The sequence below is a fragment of the Mirounga leonina genome, unplaced genomic scaffold (assembly GCF_011800145.1).
Source record: "Mirounga leonina isolate KUSES-001 unplaced genomic scaffold, KU_Mleo_1.0 Mir_175, whole genome shotgun sequence".
In the NCBI taxonomy this organism is placed as follows: Eukaryota; Metazoa; Chordata; class Mammalia; order Carnivora; family Phocidae; genus Mirounga; species Mirounga leonina.
Genome location: NW_023270453.1, coordinates 535,998 through 558,050, shown reverse-complemented (window position 1 = coordinate 558,050; position 22,053 = coordinate 535,998). Strand labels below are relative to the sequence as shown.

The 22,053-nt window shown below is 45.4% G+C and overlaps 1 protein-coding gene across 1 annotated transcript in view; it reads right to left on the bottom strand.

Moving 5' to 3' along the window:
• The window catches only part of PIP4K2A (phosphatidylinositol-5-phosphate 4-kinase type 2 alpha), a 170,984-nt gene that overhangs the window by 3,028 nt on the left and 145,903 nt on the right, over positions 1-22,053 (bottom strand). Inside the window, exons 7-9 of the mRNA XM_035021493.1 lie at positions 13,008-13,121; positions 3,975-4,218; positions 1,803-1,906 (exon numbers count right to left, since the gene is read on the bottom strand). Of these exons, the coding sequence (XP_034877384.1) occupies positions 1,803-1,906; positions 3,975-4,218; positions 13,008-13,121 (462 nt within the window). The remainder of the gene's footprint in view (positions 1-1,802; positions 1,907-3,974; positions 4,219-13,007; positions 13,122-22,053) is intronic.

Genomic DNA, 22,053 nt, shown 5'->3' with positions numbered 1-22,053 from the left:
TGAAGTCACCACGTGCTCTTTTTGGACACCCATACTCCCCGGGGAACCTGTAATTTCCTAGCCTGGCCCGGGCCACGGGGATCTCCATGGAGGAGCCCAGGCCTTGAAGGCAGAGAAGAGTGCCCAGAGCATTCCTTTGCCAAGAGTAATTTCTTGCTCCTGCAAACTGTGCAGTCTTAGGCCATGTGGTGTCTCGTGAAACTGAGTTGGGGTCGCATAGTGGAGACTAAGATGGAGCCATGCTTGGTCCGGTCGATTTCCAGTTCCACATGGTGTGTGATACAGCGGCGCGTGTGAGGAGGGGTGGGCACAGACACATGGCACCTGCTCACCCCGGGTGTCCTCCACTAAACCCCGTCAGCAAGGGGTTAGGACTCCTTTGTTGTTGGGGCTCTTAAGCTCCAAAGCGTTTTCTCAAGGTTATACAACTGGGAAAGCTAAAATAGGGATTACAGTTCCGTCTCTGCAGTATACCCGTGGTTCTCGATCAGAGGTGAGCATCGGAATTACCACAGAGCCTTTTCGAGACCTCCCCCACCCTCGTGGACTGGACTCAGAATCCGGGAAGGGGGATGGTGCCTCGGGCACACGCGTAGTTCACAAACACTACTCTGAAGGTGGCGATGCCAGCCGCCGGGGACCCTCCTTTCCAACCGACCCGGGGTTTTGGGCACTGGCAGTGAGCTGGGTGAGGGCTCGGGCCCTGCTTTGCACACAGTAGGAAGCCATAAATAGTTGCTGATGATGTAACTAAAATGTTTCTTTGGCAAATAGAGTATGGCTTTAGGCTGGTTCCCTTGCTGGGAGGACAGCCTGTTTGATTTTAAAATACAGAAAAGAGCCTTTAATCGAGGCTGATGTTCTGGTGTTCCTCAGTTGGCTGTACACACTACTGGGGAGGCGCCTCTCCTTCCCGTGTGAACAAGCCAAGGCACAAGGTCATCTCTATGGGATGGGGTCTCTGGCTTTTTTAACAATGCCTGGAAAGCCAAAACGAATCTCTGCAATACGAGCATAATGAGTATTTACTTGTGAAGTTCAACCAGGCAGGTGCGATTTGCTGGTAGGGCAGGGGGATGGGACTAGCATAGAGCAGGGGGCTGGGCTAGGTTCTGGGAGCAGTCCCATTTCTACCACTTTCTAGTGCCGTGGCCCTGACAAGCTTAGGCTTTCTTCCTCAGTTTCTTCAACTGATAAGCAGGGCTACACTAGTGTCCGCCATAGGCTTGTCATGGGGAATTCAACAGGTCACCATATGTGTAGAATGGTGATAATTTAGAGCAAGCACAATAACAGTGAAGAATTCATGTTATTAAACTTGGATCTGGCACCCAAAAGATTTCCGTAGTAGAAAAAATACAGTTCACTGTACAAAAAGAAAGATAATACTGCATGTTCGGGAAGCGTCTGAGGCACAGAATAGTGCTTCAGGTCTGACGGGTCAGTTTTGAGGATTCATGTGAAAACATGAATAGCTGTCTTCACTTTTATCTTTGAAGCATTTGCCCAACAAAACCGAATTTGTGCAGTATTCTAGAGATGCACGTGTCTGTGAATATCCCCAGCACGTAAAAAGGCTAGCCGCTGAGTTTAAGTGACTTGCCCCAAGCGTGAGCTGTTGGCACTTGCCGCCTCTAATCTCGCACTCTGACCATGACTGAACATGACCCCCCCCAGAGAACAAGAACCACCGAGGGGCTCCGGCCAGCTTGGTGGCAAGGGAACAGCCAGAGCCGGTGACCGCGCCACAGACCGCAGCAAGGGCCCCGGAGCAGAGAAGGAAACAAAGTGGAGATACTTACGCCATGCTTAACAGTTTTTGCGGCGTGGGCAGCTTTCTTTTTTGCATCATAATGAGTCAAAATGTCAATAATTGCCATAAAGTACACCTCTTTCCTGGGCGAGTCTGTAAGGGGACGAGAGCAATGATTGTGGGACCAGTGACGCGGCTGGGAAGAGCCCCGCTGGAGGGTCAGGGATTCGGGACGGGGACCGCGCGCTCTGACAACGGAGGCGGGGTACACTGTGGTGCAAAACACGTTCGTTCTAAAAACAACCACTAGTTTTTACTCCCTCCTCTGTGTTTTGTGGGGTGGAGAGAGAGGCAAAATGGGGGAGGGGGCTGGGGGCCACAGGCTTCCAGTCACAGAAGGAAGAGGTCGGGGGGAGTGAGGACAAAGGCACAGCGAAAGGAATACAAGCAGTGAGCCGGTAACGGTGTCGTGTGGTGACAGACGGTAGCCGCGCTGCGGTGAGCACCGCATCACGGATGGGCTTGTCCCATCCCTGTGGTGGACCTGGAACTAACGTAACGTGGTGAGTCAGCTCTCCTCAAATACAAAAAAAAAAAAAAGTGATAAAAAAATAAAATAGTAATTTGGAAAAAAAAAAAGTCCATGTAACTCCTGCATATCCCTGTTAAATAGCTTAACTCTGTCCCCAATTCTCTTCTCAATTTAAAAAGTAAAAGAAGTATAACCCCAGAATATTACCAGTAGAGGTCCAAGGGCAAGACTGTTTTCATTTTTTTGTTAATCTGCATTTTCCTTAATCATTATGTATTGCCTTGGTGTAAAGAAAAGTGCTATTTTTAAAATGCAACCAGTAGAGGTAATTTTGCTCCTTAATCCTCTTCTACCATCACAGTCTTACTGCTTCGCAGACGCTACCTCCTTTACCCACAGCCCTGCGTCCAGCGAGTCTGTCAGCACCATTTTTCCAAAAGCACTTGCTCACCTCACATTCTGGTAATCCTAGCAATATTTTAAACTTCGTCATTATTATATTTTTATGGTGATCTGTGATCAGTGATTACAACTCACTGAAAGCTCAGATGATGGTTAGTATATTTCAGCAATAAAGTATTTTATAAAAAACAAGCTATGTATGTTGTTTTTTTACAGACACAGTGCTAATGCACACGTGACAGACTGCAGTATAGCGTAGACGTAACTTTTATATGCACTGGGAAATCAGCAAAGTCATGTGACTCGCCTTATTGTGGTGCTCTAGAACCCACTTAGAGGCACGCCTGTTCATGATTCTCACTGAGTCTAGCATCAGAACTGGATAAAGGCACATATCATCTGTAAGATCGGTCTGCATATTTCCACAAATATAATGCTGTCTTAATTGTAAACAATAAGAAAAGTACATTTGACTACATCTGATTTTCTGTGTTGAAAATTTTGGTGAGCAAAATAAACACAAACTCATTTGGCTGATATGCCTCATGAGATTTTTTTTTTAAATAATGATGAATCATCATTTTTATTACTCAAAAAATAAGAGGCCAGCATTTATCATCTCTCTAAATTATTTTGGTTTTCTCATGTGTAAGTAGCTAAGGTAGACGGTAATACTCCTTCAAATACTCAGTCATACAGATTTTGAGGATTAAGATTACGCTCACTCTAGATAAGAGATCCACAGACCCTTTAATGGGGGTGGAGTGGGGGGGTGACTCAGCAGAGGACAGACACGACAGCAAATCAGACATTGTCATCCCACATCCTGGGCCAGCTTGAGCGCTCCTAAACAGGAAAGGGCTGGTAGTGAGTGTGCCCTTCAGGGTATCCGAGCGAGGTTCAGAGGGGACCGCATATGTACCTAGTGCTGGAGAGATTCCTGACCCTTTAGAGCCACAGAAGAGATAGCTAAGAAAAAAACATTTACAAACATTTCTTCTATATGTTAGCTACCTTTACATGTGTGTGCACGTGTGTTGTATACATAAAATAGTTTGTGGCTCACTATTCCTCAACATCAAAAAACTCAAGGACCTTATCACATTATGTTTCAAAACCAGAGATTACAGTTCCTCTTAACATGCTCTTGTCCCTGAATCAATTACTGGGACTCTGGAGAATAAGTCTTGGAGGGCAGCATACTTTTAACTGGGATTACAGTTACTGGTAGGAAACAAGGCAAAAATCAAACCATTTCGTAGATAAAAAGGGTTGATAATAGCTTACTTTCATGGCATTTAATTCCATAAACATCAATGTTTGGATCAAACTCCCCTGGAGCCAAGGGCGGTGAGCTGTTCAGTGTATTTCCAGGACTGTCCGGAGGGGTCCCGACAGGGTGGGTACCATCGCTTTCCCCATCCTCTTCCCCGTCATTCTCTTCACACTCCACCTCTTCCTGTTCGGCTCTTTCCACATCATGGATTCCCACCAGGAGGCTGTAGTCCATGAGCTTTAACTGGGCAAGAAACTGAGGGTGGGAGGCAACAGGGTCAGTCATGGCCTTAAACAAAACCCCATATTTGAAGGAAACGAACTCAGGAAAACGCCTGTGGGGGAACGCTGTGAGGGAAGGGGCAGCAGAAATGAGGAGAGGGTCTCCCTAAGAGGCGGCCAGCCAGGAGCCTCCATTATGATGCTCTCACAGTCCCAGGCAGCTCCTCTGGCCAAAAATGTAGCCCCACACTTGGGGCTGGCTCAGCGCTAGTATTATTTTCCCTGAAACGCAAAGCTGGATGCTGAGAGGCATGCATTTATCACATGGAGGTTGGGTTACACCAAAGAGCAGAGAGCATGACTGGCAAGAAGGAGGGAAGAGAGCTGTTCTCCCGACAATTAAGACTGGCTGATGGGAAAAACCAGGGACCTCCCAAGTAGCTTCCAGCAGAGTCTCTTGTGAAAGCACTTTGAAATTCAGCACACTGGGCTGAGAGGAGATTATTATGCTGTCCATCACGAAGAAGTAAAAGCCCAAATGTCCCAATCAACCAGCAAATGCGTGTGTCAGTGCTCTGGTGAATAACACAGTCCTTCTGTCCTGCTCAGGTTTCCTTATAATGGAAGCGAGGGCACGGAGAAGCTGAAGGTGGCTCACTTCCCATGCAGCAGCTCGGGCCCGGGATTCCTGTTCTCCCTCCTCCTGTAACGTGCGGCCGACCTCGCTCTGCGGCTTAGTCTACCCCTGCCTGCCAAGTTCTCGTTTTGACTTTGCAGGTCATTTTTCTTTTCTTCTTAGTAGATGTACCCAGACACATGATCGGAAGCACATGGTTCTACTAATCGATCAAATAAAACGTGGCTTGTATTATGGAGGACAAAATGGGGTGGCCCGTCTGCTGGCTAACACCAAACAGCTCCCTGACTCCCCAGCTGGCTGGCTCGGCACAGGGTCCACGACTGCTCTGACCCTGGGCTTGTGGCCCAAGAAGACGACGCATGACCCCGACTCTTGGAGGACTTGGTGCCACCCCCACTCAGTGATGCGGAGCCGCTGACGGGCCTCGGGCGACTTGGACAGAATTTAGGAAATGACTTCCTTACGCTAAGGGTAAGCATATGAAATTATAGGTCCTGCAGTTCTGGCAGAAAATGAAATGAAATCAATTTGTGGAGACCCGCTGGGCCATTTTTCCTCCCGAGCCTGTTGGGAAGCAGCCCGGTCTCCGAGCTGAAGAGAAAGCCATGCTCCCTTAAAGACAAGGAGAGGACCTGCCCCTGCTGTTCCCTGATGCCTTCAGTTCCTCATCAGGCCCAGGCCTCCTCCTGTCTGCTCTCCTCTTCCTTAGCTCCCATTTCCTTGTCTTCCCACCATGAATCCCCTCGGGCCACGCTGACTCTTCCTCATTTAAGCTCAGGGGAAAAGAAAATCACACAAATCTTTATTTAGATATGTAAGCAAGGTAAGAGAAACCTAATACTTAAAAGTTGATACATGCAGACCCTTTGGCAAAAAAGAGTGTTGAATGGCCAACAGGTACACAGAAAGATGCTCCACATCACTCATCAGCAGGGAAGTGCATATCAGAACCTCAATGAGCTATCCCCTCACACCTGTCAGGGTGGCTAGTACCAAAAAGACGAGAGGACAAGCGTTGGCGAGGATGTGGAGAAAAGAGAACCTTGTGCACTCTTGGTGGGAATGCAAACTGGTGTAGCCGCTGTGGAAAACAGTATGAAAATTCCTCAAGGAAATAAAAATAGAACTACCATACGATCCAGCAACCCCAGTTCTGGTTATAGCTCCAAAGGAAACAAAATCATTATCTCGAAAAGATCTCTGTACTCCCATGTTCATGGCAGCATTATTCATAATAGCCAGGGTAGGGAAACAAGCTAAGTGTCTGTCAATGGATGACTGGATCAAGAAAATGTGATATATATATATATATATATATATACAGTGGAATGTTGTTTAGCCTTAAGAAAGAAAGAAATTCTGTCATTTGTGACAACGTGGATGAACCTGGAGGGCATTATGCTAAGTGAGGTAAGCCAGACAGGGAAAGACAAATACTGTATGATGTCGTGTGTGTGTGTGTGTGTGTGTGTGTGTGTGTGTGTGTGTGTGAGATTTGAACTCCTAGAAACAGCAGAAAAGCAGTTGCCAGGGCTGAAGGGGCTGGAAAAATAGGGAGAGTTGGTAAAAGGGTACAAAGCTCCAGCTATCAGATGAATAGGGTCTGAGGATCTAATGTATAACATGGTGACTATAGTTGGTAGTGCTGTATTGTATCACTGAAATTTGCTAAGAGAGTAGAACTGAAATGTTCTCACCAAAAGAAAAACAAAAAAGGTCAATATGTGAGGTGATGGTTGTGTTCATAACTTGATGGGGAAATCCTTTCACAATGGATACATACTCAATCATCACCATGTATACATTAAATATCTTATAATACTGTGTGTCAACTATACCTCAATAAAGCTGGGTAAAGAAATAAAGATGTTACTTAGTCTAGTAAAAAAAAAAAAAGCCAACAACAAACAAAACAGAGTGCTGGTTCTCTCATGCCTTTGATCAGTTTACAGAGGAAGCTGTTGTTCCTCCCATGGGCTTTCCCAAACTCCCCTTTTCAAGTCCTCACAGAACAACTTTCCACCTCCCTCAGCCAGTGGCCAGAGACTGCTCGTCCTGCCATATCCTCCTGGCAACTGCTGGGTGTCAGGGTGCATCTGGCCAGATGGCTGGGCAGCCTTCCCCGTCTTGGGGGCGTAACAACTCCATGAAGTGCTTGACTCTTTTACCCACACAGAGCCAGCCACCCAGCCACGTAGCCTGACCTCGGGTACATGGTGTGGTCCCCACAAGCGCACGGATGTGGAAGAGAGCCGGGCACTGCGGGGTACAGAGACAGCTGGCCTCGCCTGAGATAGGCATTCGGATCCCCATGCAAGACAGCAAACAGGCTCAGAGAGATTAAAAGAGTTTGCCCAAGGAATCAAAGCTAAGGAGGAGTGAATTCAGGATCCTATGCTCAAAGCTCTTGTTCTTTATACTGCATTAGGCTGCTTCTGGAAACTGCATTAAGGCAGCTTTTCCCAAGTCCTGTTCTTTGCAACACTAGTAGGGGAAAGAATGAGTCAATCAAATCAAATGGTTTCTGAGGAGGACGGCCTCCCACTGTTACTAAGGACTGTGAGTCTCTGCGAGGGGTATCCGCCAGCAGCAGGCCTCACACTGACGGCATCACCAAGCCTGCTTTTTGCCCCCCTTCAGAATGCCCCGGGGGCCTAGTGATTTGGAAACAGAAGACATTCGGGAAACACTGCATCAGAAATCCCCAGTCATACCCTCTGCCCACCCCCCACCCCCCCAAGCAGGTATGACAGGCAGGGTGCTCACTGGTGGCCATGGGTCCCAGAGAGCTGTGCCTGGGGCTGAGCTCAGCCTCTGAGCTCCCAGAGAACGGGGTCAGCGCCTCCTTTGTCCCTTCCCACACCTAGCACAGCGCTGGCCCCGACCCCTCTGTCTATCTGGCCTGCCCCCTCTGCCCACCCCAGACACCCTCCAGAGGTCTGGGTACCGCTGTAGACACGGGTTAACCAGCACCTGCCTGCAGAGAGAGAGAGAGAGTGTGTGTGTGTGTGTATGCGCGATTGCGCGCATTGAGTGCAGGGTTAGGGGGAGCTTGGCTGGGCCAGGTCCTGCTCCGCTTGACCCGGGGCAGGACAAAGGCCCCCTTCTCTCTGTCCCTGCTCTTCCCGGGCCCTTGGAAGCTCCCTGGGAAGTGGTAAAAATCGATGCTGTGTGAACTGACCCCCTCTGGGAAGGGAAGATCTTTTCCAAATGCAAATTTGATCTTGCCCAGTCCCTGCCTAAGGCCTTCCCGTGGTATCCCACATCCTGCCGGGCAGAAGCAAGCTCTAACATGGCCCAGTGGGCCAGGATAGTCTGGCGCCAGTACCTCTTGGGCCACCTTGAACCCTGTTCCGGCCCACCCTCTGGCCCTCTTACCAGCACCCAGTTCCCTGCCACCTGACTGCAGATCTCAGCTGCAGAGACACTTGCTTATGGGAAGCCTTTCCCGATTCCTGCCTAGGCCACATCCCCAAAGCGCAGGCATGGGTGGACCAGCGCACTTTGCCCTAATGACGCTTGGCTCAGCTGCACGTGTATCTTGTTGGATTATGTGAGTCGAGCATAATCTTCCCCGAACGTGGCAGCCCCGAGAGGGCAGGAGCTCTGGCCGTTTCTGCCCTCACCGCGTTCCTGACTGCCGGGAAGTGCTGGTAGCTCTTGGTATTTACTGAACAAGTGAATGAGACGCCTGCTGCTTAACTCACCCTAATTTCCCTAACCCCGTCTCAAAGAAATAATCACCCCAGCCAAGTGAAAACATAGAACAAAGCAACAAAGAAACCTCTGCCCGAGGCACAATGAGACCATTTACCACGCGTCTGCGCTCTGTGGTACGGAGTAGGTCTGTAACGGGTAAGTCCACCGTTCCACCTTCACGTGGCCGGCTTTCAAGTGTGCTTTATTACAAAAGCAAGGGGGCTGCCCGTAATGAACTTGCAAAGGTCAGCTGGGCACGGATGACAGCCGGGGCTGGACCACCTCACTCAGAGAGAGAGAGAGAGAGAGAAAGAGAGAGAGTGTGTGTGTGTGTGTGTGTGCGCGCGTCTCAAGGCCCGAGTGTCCCCTCTTGCATCAGTGCTGCTCACAATGGCCGGCTCCTTCCCAGGCCTGAGCTCTGCAGTCAGACCACTGCCCAGGCTCCTTCCCAGTAAGGCAGCTCTGCATCCCAAACCTCACCATCGGTGACATGTAAAATGCATCTCTAGGTAAGCAGCTGCTGTGACCCACCCAAGATCAAGGACCCTGACTGTGGTCCCAGGTGGGTGCTACGTGCGTTTTCAGGTTGAGGACACTGAGAGGGAAACGGAAGACCAAGGACAGCAGAGTGGGGAAGAGCATAGGTTTTGCTGGTAAGGGTGACCCCTTTATTCTTTAATTAAAGTACCAGATAATCTTTAAAAGAAAAAGAGTATAGGTTTGGGAGTCAGACAGGAGACTAAATCTTACTTCTCTCACTAGCTCTGAGCCTCAGTTATTCTAACTATAAAATGGGATAATACCACTCAGCTCATGGGGGAGGGGAGAGAGGAGAGGGAGAGAGAATGTAGCTTAGGCAATGAAAACAGTGCCTTGCAGGTAACAGTGGAGGCTGTGACCTAATTGCCCGTGTTGTTGCTACGGTAGAAGGCCTTTTTCATCAAATACGCACTTGAAGCCCGGAAGCGGGCTCAAGTGAGGTGGGCCAAGAGGAGAAACGTGGAAAAGCCCAGAGATTCACTAGCTCTTATCTTCACAGACTTAATTTTAAATGTCTTCGGAAGTAGAGCGGAATGAAATGTGGCAATAAACTGAGATTCTTGTTAGAGAAAATTCCTGCTGGGTATCACAAAACGACCGAGGCCTGGAAGACTCCACGTTGAGGGGGGAAGGAAAGGAGGGAAGGGGTTAAGGGCTGCACTGCTGGGGTTTGCCTCCAGCTGACATTAAGGAACTTAATACATATTTGCTCTGTTTTCTGTTCATTCCTTTAAGCTTCTGACTCAAATTTATTGATTTTTTTTAAGTACATAAGATTTCAAAGCATGACAATTTTTAAATCTTTATAATCTTTAGGTCCCTCGCCTTTCCTCCTTTCCAACTTCTAAATAATTATCTGCCAGACCTTTGGTCGGCTTCTTTTTTCCTCAGAATATCCCACCTAATCTGATTCCTTCATAATTAATTCCTCTTTATGCCAAATCTTTGAGCTAGAATCTTCTTCAAGATCTTTAATGAGCCCTGTCACAAACCCTTCTAGAAGACTATGTGGTAAGAGAGCCATTAATAAACTCTCCTTCACAACATTTAAATTCGTTTTATTTGCTAACTTTATTAACACATTTGTTCTACTGAATTACCACCTCCTAACACATCTGCAATGCAGAATTAAAATTCCAACCCGCCCTATTTAACAGTTATCCCGTATCACTTGTTAAAAGTTATAATGATCCTCCTTTGGGGCGTTCGTCAGGAAACAAAGTCTCAACTGTGTTCTCACGAACATTTTTAATTTGCGTTTTAGAGCACAGCAGTTTAGGAGGGTGGCCTCTGACAGCCTCAAATCCCAGTCTGAATTTAGTAGCTGTGCGTCTTTGAGCAAATCACATAGAGTCTCTGGGCTCAGTTTCCTCATCCATAGACTGGGATAATGTCAGCACTCATCCTCCGGAGCTGTTATGAATGAAAGAGAGAATGACTGCCTGGGACGGAGTTTAGGCTCTACCGGTGGGTCCGTCAATGTTGGTGGCCCACCATGCCCGCCCCCACCTCCACCCTCCCACCCATTTCCAAGGTTGCAGGCCCATAAACATGACAGCTGAGATGGCCTGTGGTAGGGGCTCCCCGACACCCCCAGGCTTCCAGCGTGAGCCAATGAGAGGAGATGGGTGCCAACTCTCCACCATCCACCGTCTACCGTCATGATTGGAGCTGACAACATGCAGCCCAGAAGGCCAAAGTGATTTTCACTCTCCACAGAGCACTGTCTTTTGGAGAAAAGGGCTCACCAATACGTAGTTATGTGCAAAGCTTTCTGAATTGAAATATTTTCAGGGTATATGAACAGAGCAGGATTTCGGTTGCAAAAAGAAAAAAAAAGCAGCTAGATTCTCATGACAATTCTTTTCTTTTTGCTACAAAAATAGATTACTTCTTGAGCTATAATAAACTCATCTTTTACCTTAAGCATTATGTAAAAAACAAAGAGTCATCCCCACCCCCCACCAAAAAACTGTACTCAAACAGGCCAGTCAGCTAAATTAGAAAGCACAGTGTTAATGAAAAAACAAAACTAGATTAAATTCTAGTCTCATTTATCAAGATCAGATGTCAAGCCACTTCCCCATAATTACCTGCTTAAAAATTTAATGATGCTTCTGCATGAATTTCAAAACTAAAGATACTTGTATCAGCCATTGAGAATTTTTTTTTTTTAATGAAAAGAATGCTTTATGCCCTGCTTCAATTTCAACAAAACAGCTAAGTGCAAGAGCCCTGCATGGGATTAAACTATCCAAATCCTCTAATCAACGACATTATTAGAGACAACAAAAGGGCTAAGAGGATCCTTATGTAATTCAACTGTAAATTTGAACTGCTTCAGTTACATTATATCTGGAGTCTAAATATCCTAGTGGTACACAGCCAACAGAAAAAGGGATGGAAACAAAATTTTTTTTTTTTTTGGCAGATTGCACATAACCCTAAAGGATATTTACCATAATTGCTCAATTGGTATTATTCTCAAAATTAAAGATTTGCTGATTGACGAATAAAAACCCGAAAGTGAGTAGGTCTACCTAGAGTACTTAGTTATCAGATCAAGTTGACACCAAAGTATGGGAAATGTTTAATGTTTAACTAATACGTACTGTAACAATAATCACTGGCAACATTGGGAAAAAAATGCTTGTTAATGAAAGACTGGAGAAAAAAATGTTACATGATAAAAGCAAACACTTTCTTCTACTTTTCTTTTTAAGTAGACACTTGTATCCTTCAGAAATAAACACTACTTAGGTTCTAATTGAAGTATATACACCAGGTAGGTTTAAAAAAAAAGTAAACATTTTTTTATGAAAATAATTCATGACCTAAAAATAGTTATGAACTCACTCAGTCAATCTGGGTGTCTTACAATGAAAGAGACGTCAGAACAGGAAAAAGGAAACTGAAACTGCTCTGCCCTCATGGGGGATACATTCAAATGCAAGACACTCATTCTTTGGCTTGAACCATTCTAATTGTTTTTATTTAATGACATGAAGAGGAAAACTTTCCCCTAAAGCCTGTAAGTAGCAGAGCTGTACTGGTGTGGGAGGAACTGTATTTCAAAGTAAAAAAATTTTAAAAAAGTATACCATACTCACACATACAGATGAAGGAAAGTAACAGCTCAGAAAAACTTTGTTCAGTAACTGTCTACATTAGAATTCTCTTTGCAGGGTCTTGTAAACCTAACGAATCTCAAGAAAATCTTTTTTTCCCCCCGAATTAATTTCCAAAGGACTCACAAAAGGAAGTCCAACAAGGCTGTGATGCCTTTAAAATCAACAAAAGGATAGGGAAGAGTATATTTTTAATTCTTAAAATAACAGTTAAGCAAAACAGCCTCCCTCACGAGAGACGAAAAGCCCACTGTCACACAGTATTTTGTGTCACAACCATCCCCCATGACGCTGGGGTGGCGACCAGCCTTGGTGCTGTCCCCACCACGCGTAAGGCTTGGTGGCCTGATGACACCACTTTCACAGAGGCTGGTAGAAATGTTAAAGCATCAGGTGACCGGGGCTCTGTTTACTAACACCGAGATGTGCTTTAGATGAAGAAAACCCCAAATTCAAATAGTTACTAAACATTTGTTTTTGAAACGCTTTGCTGTGTGACAGAATGTCATCGCTCGGCGTCACCCTCCGTCTGGTTGCTGCGGGCAGTCCGTGAGCAGGTTGCCACTGCACAGGCTCCCCACCGACCAAGACCGTGGCAAGCCGAGGGTGGGGACGCCCCGCAGATGACATCAGGTGCTTTCCTTGGTCTGTCATCTAGAGGAAGGAGCTGCACCTGTTTAGATGTGATTTTCATAAGGTACAATACGTATTTTTGCCTTGGTTGCAGATTTAAATGGACCGTTGAAGAAGCTTCTAAAAATCAAGAGTGGTGACATTTCTACGATGGGGCTGTTCTTGATGCTGATTTTTTCTTACCTCAACATCCTTTTTCAGTTTTTCCAGGAACACTTTTTTGTTGTTGTCATCAATATAAATCTTTTGGCCCTCATTGATGAAATCATTATCCTTTAAAGTCGGTAGTTCTTTGGCCTAAAGCAGACGACAAAGGGAATGAAAGAAGTTTGAATAAAATCTCAGAAATACATGCCTTCCAACCCCGGAGGTTAAGTTTCCACCCCCGGAAATGGAGTGTGCCTCCCTCACCGCAGGCTTCTTACCCGAGGCACAAAATGTGAGGTGGCTTGAATACCGCAAGGGGGCACCAGTGAGCTACGACCACTAGGAAGCATTCGCACCAGGAATGGAGAGTCACCCGTACTCCATATTATGCAGTTTTGTAACAGATTTCATGGCGTAAACCTGCTTTCTGAGATCCACTCTCTTACAAGAAGTCTTCTAAGTATAGAATTTGTATTCTTGGAATTCTTTGTCAGGAACCTTCAATTTTCTTACTGGTACAACCCAACTCCACACCCCTGGCACTTTTTGGATAGCCTTTGCTGGCTTCATGTTACAAATAACAAGGTCAGCTTGCCTCAGAAAAGCACCATCCATAATCCTATCTAATTTCTCAGTCAGGGAGAATATGCAGCCAGAGGTTGGCCATCTGTCCCTTCTAAGCCTTCCTGGTCACCACCCCACCAAGAAGAAAATTCTGCTGGCATTTGGACCAGGCCAAAGGAAAATGTCTTAACATAAAACATATTAAGATGAACAGTTCTATCCTTTACAAATAAACAAGAAGGTGGTGAGCTGGCAACTACACTGTCCTTACAGTGACCGTCACAATGCAAAGTCATGCGTGATGATCGAAACATGGGTCACAAGTAGTAAAAAACTTGAGCTTATGCTATAGGATAATATGGGCATATAATTTTGAAAGTGTGCATTATTCTATTTAACTTCGTGCAACCTGCATTCTGGGAGAGTTCAAGACTAATCAAAACTCCTCCCCACTCCTGTCAGCTAATCACAGCTTATTTCTTCCAGCTGAAAGGAATTCAACATAAGACACCATCTTAGTACACCAATGAATGTCTGAATAGCTCTCTTTCCCATAAGTATGAGCTAAATGAAAAAAAAGAAAATCCAAGGAAAGGACATAGTCTCCTTACTGCTCTCCACACTACCCACCCCCCCGTTACTCAGAGCAATAAAAGAAAACCCACTGCATAGATCTACTGAACCACCTTTCAGATGCTTGAACTGCTCACTTTTTCTTCTACGTGAACTATTCACATCTGTCTGTACACAGACGTATATGCACATATATTATGCAATTCCAAATTTGTAGCTCTGCCACTCATTTTAACTTTGCAAAAATTTGAAGTCTTACAATTTTTAAAAAAGATTTTATTTGAGAGAAAGAGAGTGCACACACGAATGGGGGAGGGGCAGAGGGAGAGGGAGAAGCAGACTCCCGCGGAGCAGGGAGCCCCACGCGAGGCTTGATCCCAGGACCCTGGGATTGTGACCTGAGCCAAAGGCAGACACTTAACTGACTAAGCCACCCAGGCGCCCCAGAAGTTTTGCAATTTTTAATTTGATAAAACTACTGCCAAAATAATTATCTTTACAAAGCAGTTATAGCAAAGATCAGAAATCCAAAGATTTGATTCAATTAGCAGTTACCGAATGAGTCATGTACAGAAATGCAGAAATGAATAGGTCAACATTTCTATTCTAAAGGAGTCTGTGATCTAGCTTGAAAGACAGGAGAGCAAGTAGGTAAAAAAAAAACAAGGCAGCATGAGAATGCAAAACAGACGGATAAATAATACCATTCTTGGGGGAGACTGATCTACTTTCAAATACTTTCATGCTGAGTCAGAGTTTTGAGGAAATAAAAACACAATGCCATTCTTCACAAAAACTATGGAGGCGCCTGGTAGACTGACTCCCTCAATTTGTCATTAATAATTTAAAAATGTCATAAACGTGACATAAAAACCCGTACGTGTGAAGATAGCACATTAACGTGAAATGTTTGAGTCAACCACACTCAACCCTCAGGTCCACTTCCAGCACAATTATAAACATAACGCAGTTTCACAGCGAATGAAATGCAAGGATCTGAAGTTTCACAAAGCCAGAAGGCAGTGATAAATACCACCCAAAATACAAAATTGGAAGTGCCTTAGAAGAAAGGGTTGAAGCCAGATCTCCCCCCTCCCACACACACACACGGAGAAGGAGGGGATTCTCCAAGGGGACACCCTGGCTGTTGGTGTCTAACTGTGTGTGGGGGGTGACGGCGGCCTGTGTGGGTGGCGGTGGTAGGGATTAAGGTATTGGCCTCAACTCCACAACTCGCTTCATACGTGTAAGAGAAGAAGGGCAGAGGGATTTGGGGTTCTGTGGGAGCAAGGGAAACCTGAAGCCGGGGCTGTCAGAGCAGAGCCAAGGCAGTAAATGACACAGTGGAGAGGCGCTTGTAATTCCAGGCACATTCACGAAGACGCATGCCACTTCGGGTTCACCCCAGCAGGATTACCGCATGTGACAGGGAAAACTTAATCCTCGCTCATAAACCTCTGGGCACCTTCTACTCTATTACTGAGCTCACTTGTGAATTTCACAGGCACTAGGGACGCATTTAGATTGGATCAAGTTTTAAAAGGGGCAACCAGATTGGTTAAAAGACCTAAGGGCTTACCGAAAGGCTCAAGAGGCAAAGGCAGATCCTTAGCAGGGCAGCTGCTGTAGGAATCCAACACTGGTCTACGCATACCCACCCCCCAGTGTCTATGGTGGGGCAGAGCGCATGGGAGCACCACCAGGGTGTTGGAGACGCGAATCCCGACGTTCCGGAGCCTGGCTCCGCGCCCTACTTGCCAGGGCCCAGGCGAGGCTTCTGGACCTCTCCGGGCGGGGGCCTCAGGCGCCGGACGGGAACACGCCCCGCAGCACCAGCAGCTGTAGGTACTGTGCTAATAGGCATTTCACCTGCATCCATTCATTTAAGTGCCTCGTCCCGGTTATTCTTCACAACAATCTTAACTATTACCCTTAGAGGCCAGCAAACTGAGCTCAGAGAGATTATGCCGGTTAACTAAGGTCTTAACTAAGGTCTCACACCCTGGCAAGCTAGGTGGCCAGTTCTCACGTGGAGACGGGAACCCGGGCCGCCTGATGCTTGTCATTCGGCTGCGGTGGGTTGTTCCGAGAACTCCGCCGACACCCGTGTGACACAGCTAGCGAGCGCCGCTTGTCATTGCCACCGACGATGTGAACTTTCAACGAATTGTATGGATTTTTTTAAAAGATTTTATTTATTTACTCGACAGAGAGAGACACAGCGAGAGAGAGAACACAAGCAGGGGGAGTGGGAGAGGGAGAAGCAGGCCTCCCGCGGAGCAGGGAGCCCGATGCGGGACTCGATCCCAGGACCCTGGGATCATGACCTGAGCTGAAGGCAGTCGCTTAACCAACTGAGCCACCCAGGCGCCCACGAATTGTATGGATTTAAAACATAGGTTGAGAGACTGCATACAAAACCTTTTCTTAAAAAAAAGAACTTTGTTCTTTTCTACCAAGAGCTACGTGACACCGATAAAATCACATGACAGTGATTGATGCTCAAGAAAACCTTATTGCTTAGCTTTTTTAAAAAAAAATTAAATTTTAATTTCCAGTACAGTCAACAGAGTGTCATCTTAGTTCAGGTGTACGATAGAGTGATCCAACAATTCTAGACGTCACTCAGTGCTCATCATGGTAGATGTATGCTTTCTCCCCATCACCTGTTTCCCCCATCCCCCCACCCGCCTCCCCTCCGCTAACCATCTGTTTGTTCTCTATAGTTGAGAGTCTGTTTCTTGGTGTGTCTTTTTTCTTTTTTATTGCTTAGCTTTTACAACGATTTCTATACATCCCTCTGATAATGAGAAGTATTTATATTTAAACACTTTTTTTTTAAGTGGAGAAAACTACTAGGCTGTGAATTAATGAACTTATGCACTCTCGGGGTACACGGCCCACAAAGGTGAGGTCTGCAGAGCAGCATGGAAATAACTGCGGGTAGCAATGGAGTCCACCCTTTGCTTTGCAACACTGGATTATTTGCACTTAGGAGAGCTTTGAAAGCCTCGAAGTCACTGGTCTGGTTCTTTAATGGGTGTCTTTCATACCCTTTCTAGTTCAATGCAGAACCAGCCAGAGGGCGGAGGAAACCACCAGAGCTAAAGACATCAGCTCAGAATCGCTTCTTAACTGCGGACTCTCCGAGGCTGGCTCCCAGCCAGCGGTCAGCAACCTTTCTGAAGTGGTGGTAGGTTAAGTCTTTCTTTATTCCCTCTGAATTAAGTTCTCCTGGCCAGTTTCGTGGAGGCTGGGAGCCTCCGAGTGTGACGGGGGAATTGCAGTACCACACAAGGTGTTCCAAGAAAGACGAGCTCCATCACCCTCCCCCATCCCCCCTGCCCTGGGCCAGGACCCCTGCCTGGGGGCCTCTGGGAGCTGCTCCCAGGCCCTAGCCAGCCGAGGGAGGCTGCGTACAACCAAACTCAGAGGAGAGTCCAGGCAAAGTTACTTTCCCTTCGGAATGAAGTAACTCTATTGGGGTGGATTGGACGCAAGATGACATTCACCTCTACTAACGCGACATGTAAGTGCACCAAGGTAGCCAAAGGCACAAGCAGACACCATTCCCCTTGCAACCTACCCATCGTGTGGATAAAATTAGCAGGATGCATGTCCCTCACACTTTCCTGCGGGGTGATGCCAGACCCCAGGCCCATTCGGCAGGGCCCAGCACGGGACACAGACTCAAGTGTCAGGTTCTGAGCACAAACTGGATCCAAGCTGTCGGGGTTATAGCTCAACTCCTCCGATTATTAGCTGTGCGGCTTTGAGCCAGTCACTTGGCCTCTCTGTGACTTGGTTTCCTCCTCTTTAAATGGGGATTAGCAAACAGCACCGCTGTGAGCATTACTTGAGTTCATACGCCTATAAAGCTTACGGCAGTACTTGCCACGTGGAGGGTTATATACAAACATCATCGTCAGTGTTATTTGTTGGTCATGTTGTCAAGTATGGCTTGTGTAGCCAGAGAAGAACTCATTGCTGATAAATCCAGAGCAAGATTTTTTAAAAAGTTTGGCATATGTAACATTTTTATACCAGCTGTGATGTTCTGAACCAGCTGTTTAATCTGTCCCTCACGAGTCTATACCCTTCATTAGTAAGAAACATACTATGTAACGATATTGGTCATGGTCAGAAATGGTTTATGTGTAACTCAACACAAATGAACATGACCCTGAGAGTCAGGATATACACGCAACTGTGTCAGAGCTTGAAGACAGCCAACACATGGATATTTCACATGTATAAATGCTTCTGAATATAAGTAATTACTTATTATTCCCTCAGGTTCAATAAAAGACATAAGTGATCTCTAAGGACAGACTTGGCCAGGGCTTTGAGATTAAAAAAAAGGAAAAAGTACACAGAACTAACAATGGTGAAGTTTTAGAAATGAACCTGTGCTTCTGTGGCCAGAAAGTCTGGATCCCGGGAGGAACTAGGAGGCAAAGGGTAGAAAGGGGCTTAACAAAACAAAACAAGGCATTAGAACTGCCCTTCTAATATAAAAATAGTTAACACTTTTAATAAAAACGTTAAGATTCCAAATTAGTAAAAATTTTGCAGATTCTCTGAAAACAAATCCAAAAATAAATGTTTAGCAAAAGAACTTACATCTTGTTTCAGATGGAAGTTAACCTGTTGGTTATATATAAATATTTACCTACTTCACTAAGGGCTCTGTGATGTGATATATGACTGCTGTCATGTGCGTGGAGTTTAGTAATACTGCCTATGTTAAGGGCTCGTAAAGCCAGAGAAATGATATAGAGGTCTTATTTTATGAGAATAGAAAATCAAATTATCTCTTAGAGGATTCAGAAAGAATTTTTTTTAAAAAATCACAAATATTTGAAATCTGTATTCACAGTCAAAAACGTACCTTCATATACACAGAATTCAAACGAAAATGATACTGGGTTTTATCATTGTGCTACAATTATATTAAATTATACTAAGAGTCTATGGTATTTTATATTGCCACTACCAATAGGAAAGTAAAAAATACATGTATACTCAAAATGCACAGAGCCAAAACTTATATAATACAGAGCCACGTTTTATTTTCGCCTGGATGGAAACCCTAACAGGAAAATGTAACGTACTCCTGTCACACTTGTGTGTTTAATGCAAACAGGATTTTGGCACCAGAAGGTTTCAATGCAAAGGATAATGCGTAGCATAGTTCTCTATGATTAAAGGACTTGTATATACTTCGGAAAGAAATGAATTTGTGTTCGACGTGCTCATTTGGCAACCCATTTTTAAAGTCTAATTGTAAGCCTTGATGTCAAAGATTGCTGCCTGGTGTCCCTTTGATGCGCTGTATTGTCACACTTGGAGCTGAATACACAACATAAAAAAATATGTACTAATTATTGTCTCATGTTAGGGACTGCTTATTTTCCTGATTTATTTGTTATTCCAAACTCACCTAAATGAAAATTAAAAGAAAGAATAAAACCCCCTTCAGCAGACTTTCCAAAACACCTCATAAAAATCAGTCTGTGGGGCTGAAAATATACTCTACAGAAATATTTCTGTGAGGGAGAGAATTATAGGTAATCCTTGCTTTGGAGCTAGGATAAAGATAATTTGATTGAATAACATCATATATGTGGTATCAATTTTAGGGTAATAAGAGATGTTAGAGATTTATAATAAAATCAGTTCTGCTTCTCAAAACATCCAAGCCACAAATTTGATACACGAAAAGGCAAGTTAGTGAATATGGGTAGAGTTCATACAGAAGTAGCAAAGATAACCTGTGCTTTCTCACAAAAAGTGCATGTAACAACCTTCTTTAACTAAGTGGAATGTCTATGCAAGTTCATGGCTTGGAAATTGATCCAACAGCTCATTACTACCTTGTAATTTCCACAATGAGAGTGGATACATTTGTGACCAGCATCTGCATGTGAAAGGTTCATTTTTACTTTGAACTTGTCTATGTGTAAATGTAGAGAGAGAATATACTTTCACACACTTGTGAAACCAGGCTGCAATTAAGTCGCACAAAACCAGGGAAGCCCCAGTGTGATTTTGCCGCTTAGAACTCTCCTGGGGCGGGCAGTGCCCAGCTGTTGGTTATTTATTTTCCCTAAGATTTTCAAGCTAACATTTAAAATGTGAAATATATTGCTTTTCAAATATTGTCATACTTTCCAAAACGTAATGGCCCTTTAACTGTAAGTGGGCAGTATCAATGGGGACAGTTTGGTTTTCCTCCACGGGCTGTGACGTCACAGTTACCCTGCATGCGGGACCCACAAAATAGGTTGTTACGATCTGACTGGAAGATTCTGTTGCACGGATGTTGGTGTTGATAAGAAATCTCAAGAGTGTGAAAACTTAGGACAAGTACTATATGGTTTCTGGTTTAATACTAACCTAGTGAACATCACTATTTTATTATTTTATTTTAGTCTTACTTTTTTTAGAAAGGGGTTGGGGTTGGAGAGAGAATCTTTAGCAGACTTCATGCCCAGCGCAGAGCCTGATGTGGGGCTCGATCTCCCCACCCTGTGATCACGACCTGAGCTGAAATCAAGAGTCGGATGTTTAACTGACTGAGCCACCCAGGCACCCCCACAATTTTATTATTTTAAAAAACATGCATCTGCAGCAGCTTGGCTTAAATTCAGGCCCCATTCTAAATTTTGAAGTTTTCTTTCCACCACGACTCTTTCTGGACCAACTAAATAAGAGTTGTCAGCTTAAAAAAAAAAATCCCCATATCCAACAGCACTGCTCCTTGTGTGCTTGGGGTGGATACCCGGGGTTGAATTCATCCCAGAGACATAAAAATGAACTGAAGGCAACTGAGGGTTTCCACACCACTGGAAGCCACACGGGCCAAGGACTTTAATGCTGTCGCCTGGGAGGTGCTCCCAAGAGCCACTACATGTTACCCCCCCTTTTTCATGTGCCACTCTTAGCAAATTCCAAATGAGTTGACTCTTAAAAAACTCCACTTCCCAGACTAACCCCTATGGTTTACATTATAGGGTTCTTATGGCTTGCCCCGACATCCGTTGATATGATAGGACAGTTCCAAACATTCCTCCCATGAATCTTCGCAATCACCTTCACCCATACTTGGAACAGACAGGATGTGAGTGACTCTCAAGTCCAGGACTTCTCAAAGTCCAGTCCCCTGCTGATCTGCACCTCTGCAGGAGGGGCGAGCTTCGTTTGAAATAAGAGATTCTGACGCTAAAGCAGGAGAACCAGTGATACAATCACATCTTTTCATCTTACGAATGATGACAAAGTGAAATGATTTATCCCCAACCCCCGAACTTCCATTGATGCCAGAGCAGGGGCTGGGACTCTGATCCACGACTGCTGTTTGGGACCCCTCCCCGAGAAGCCCCTTTTATAAAACATCTCTGGGCCACGAGGCAGATGTTACCCGCGTTGCCTTTAACTTAAGGTCTGAAGAACAGGCCCTGCTTCTGCCCAAATGGGAAGCTATTCCTTCCCCTTTGGGGGCTGGAATCGGCGTTTCTAGCACTGGCTGGCAAAGGGAAATGATTCGCTTCCATCTGGGGAGAAAAGGGATTTTACAGAAGGTTCAAGCATGAGCTGAGTTTGGCGCGTAAAAGCTGCGATCGCCTCGTTTTTAACCGATCATCAGCTGACGGCGGGAGGATTCCCGGGGTGGGGGGACAGGACATGCCGCTGTGTTTGTGTCCCTTATTGTCCCAGCAGCTTTGTCACCTTGCCTTTAACTGCATCCCAAAGAGCCCGAGAGACGGCGTCATTAGTTGTAATTTGTTACCATTTAAACATCACAAAAGAAATGCTGAACACTGGTTTGGGAAAGCACTTCTCGATGTAAGGGTATTAATGATCAATTCTCCCGAACCTTCACTCAGTAATAGGTAAAATGTCCGAGATGGTGACAGTCACTTAATTGCTAGTGTAATTCACA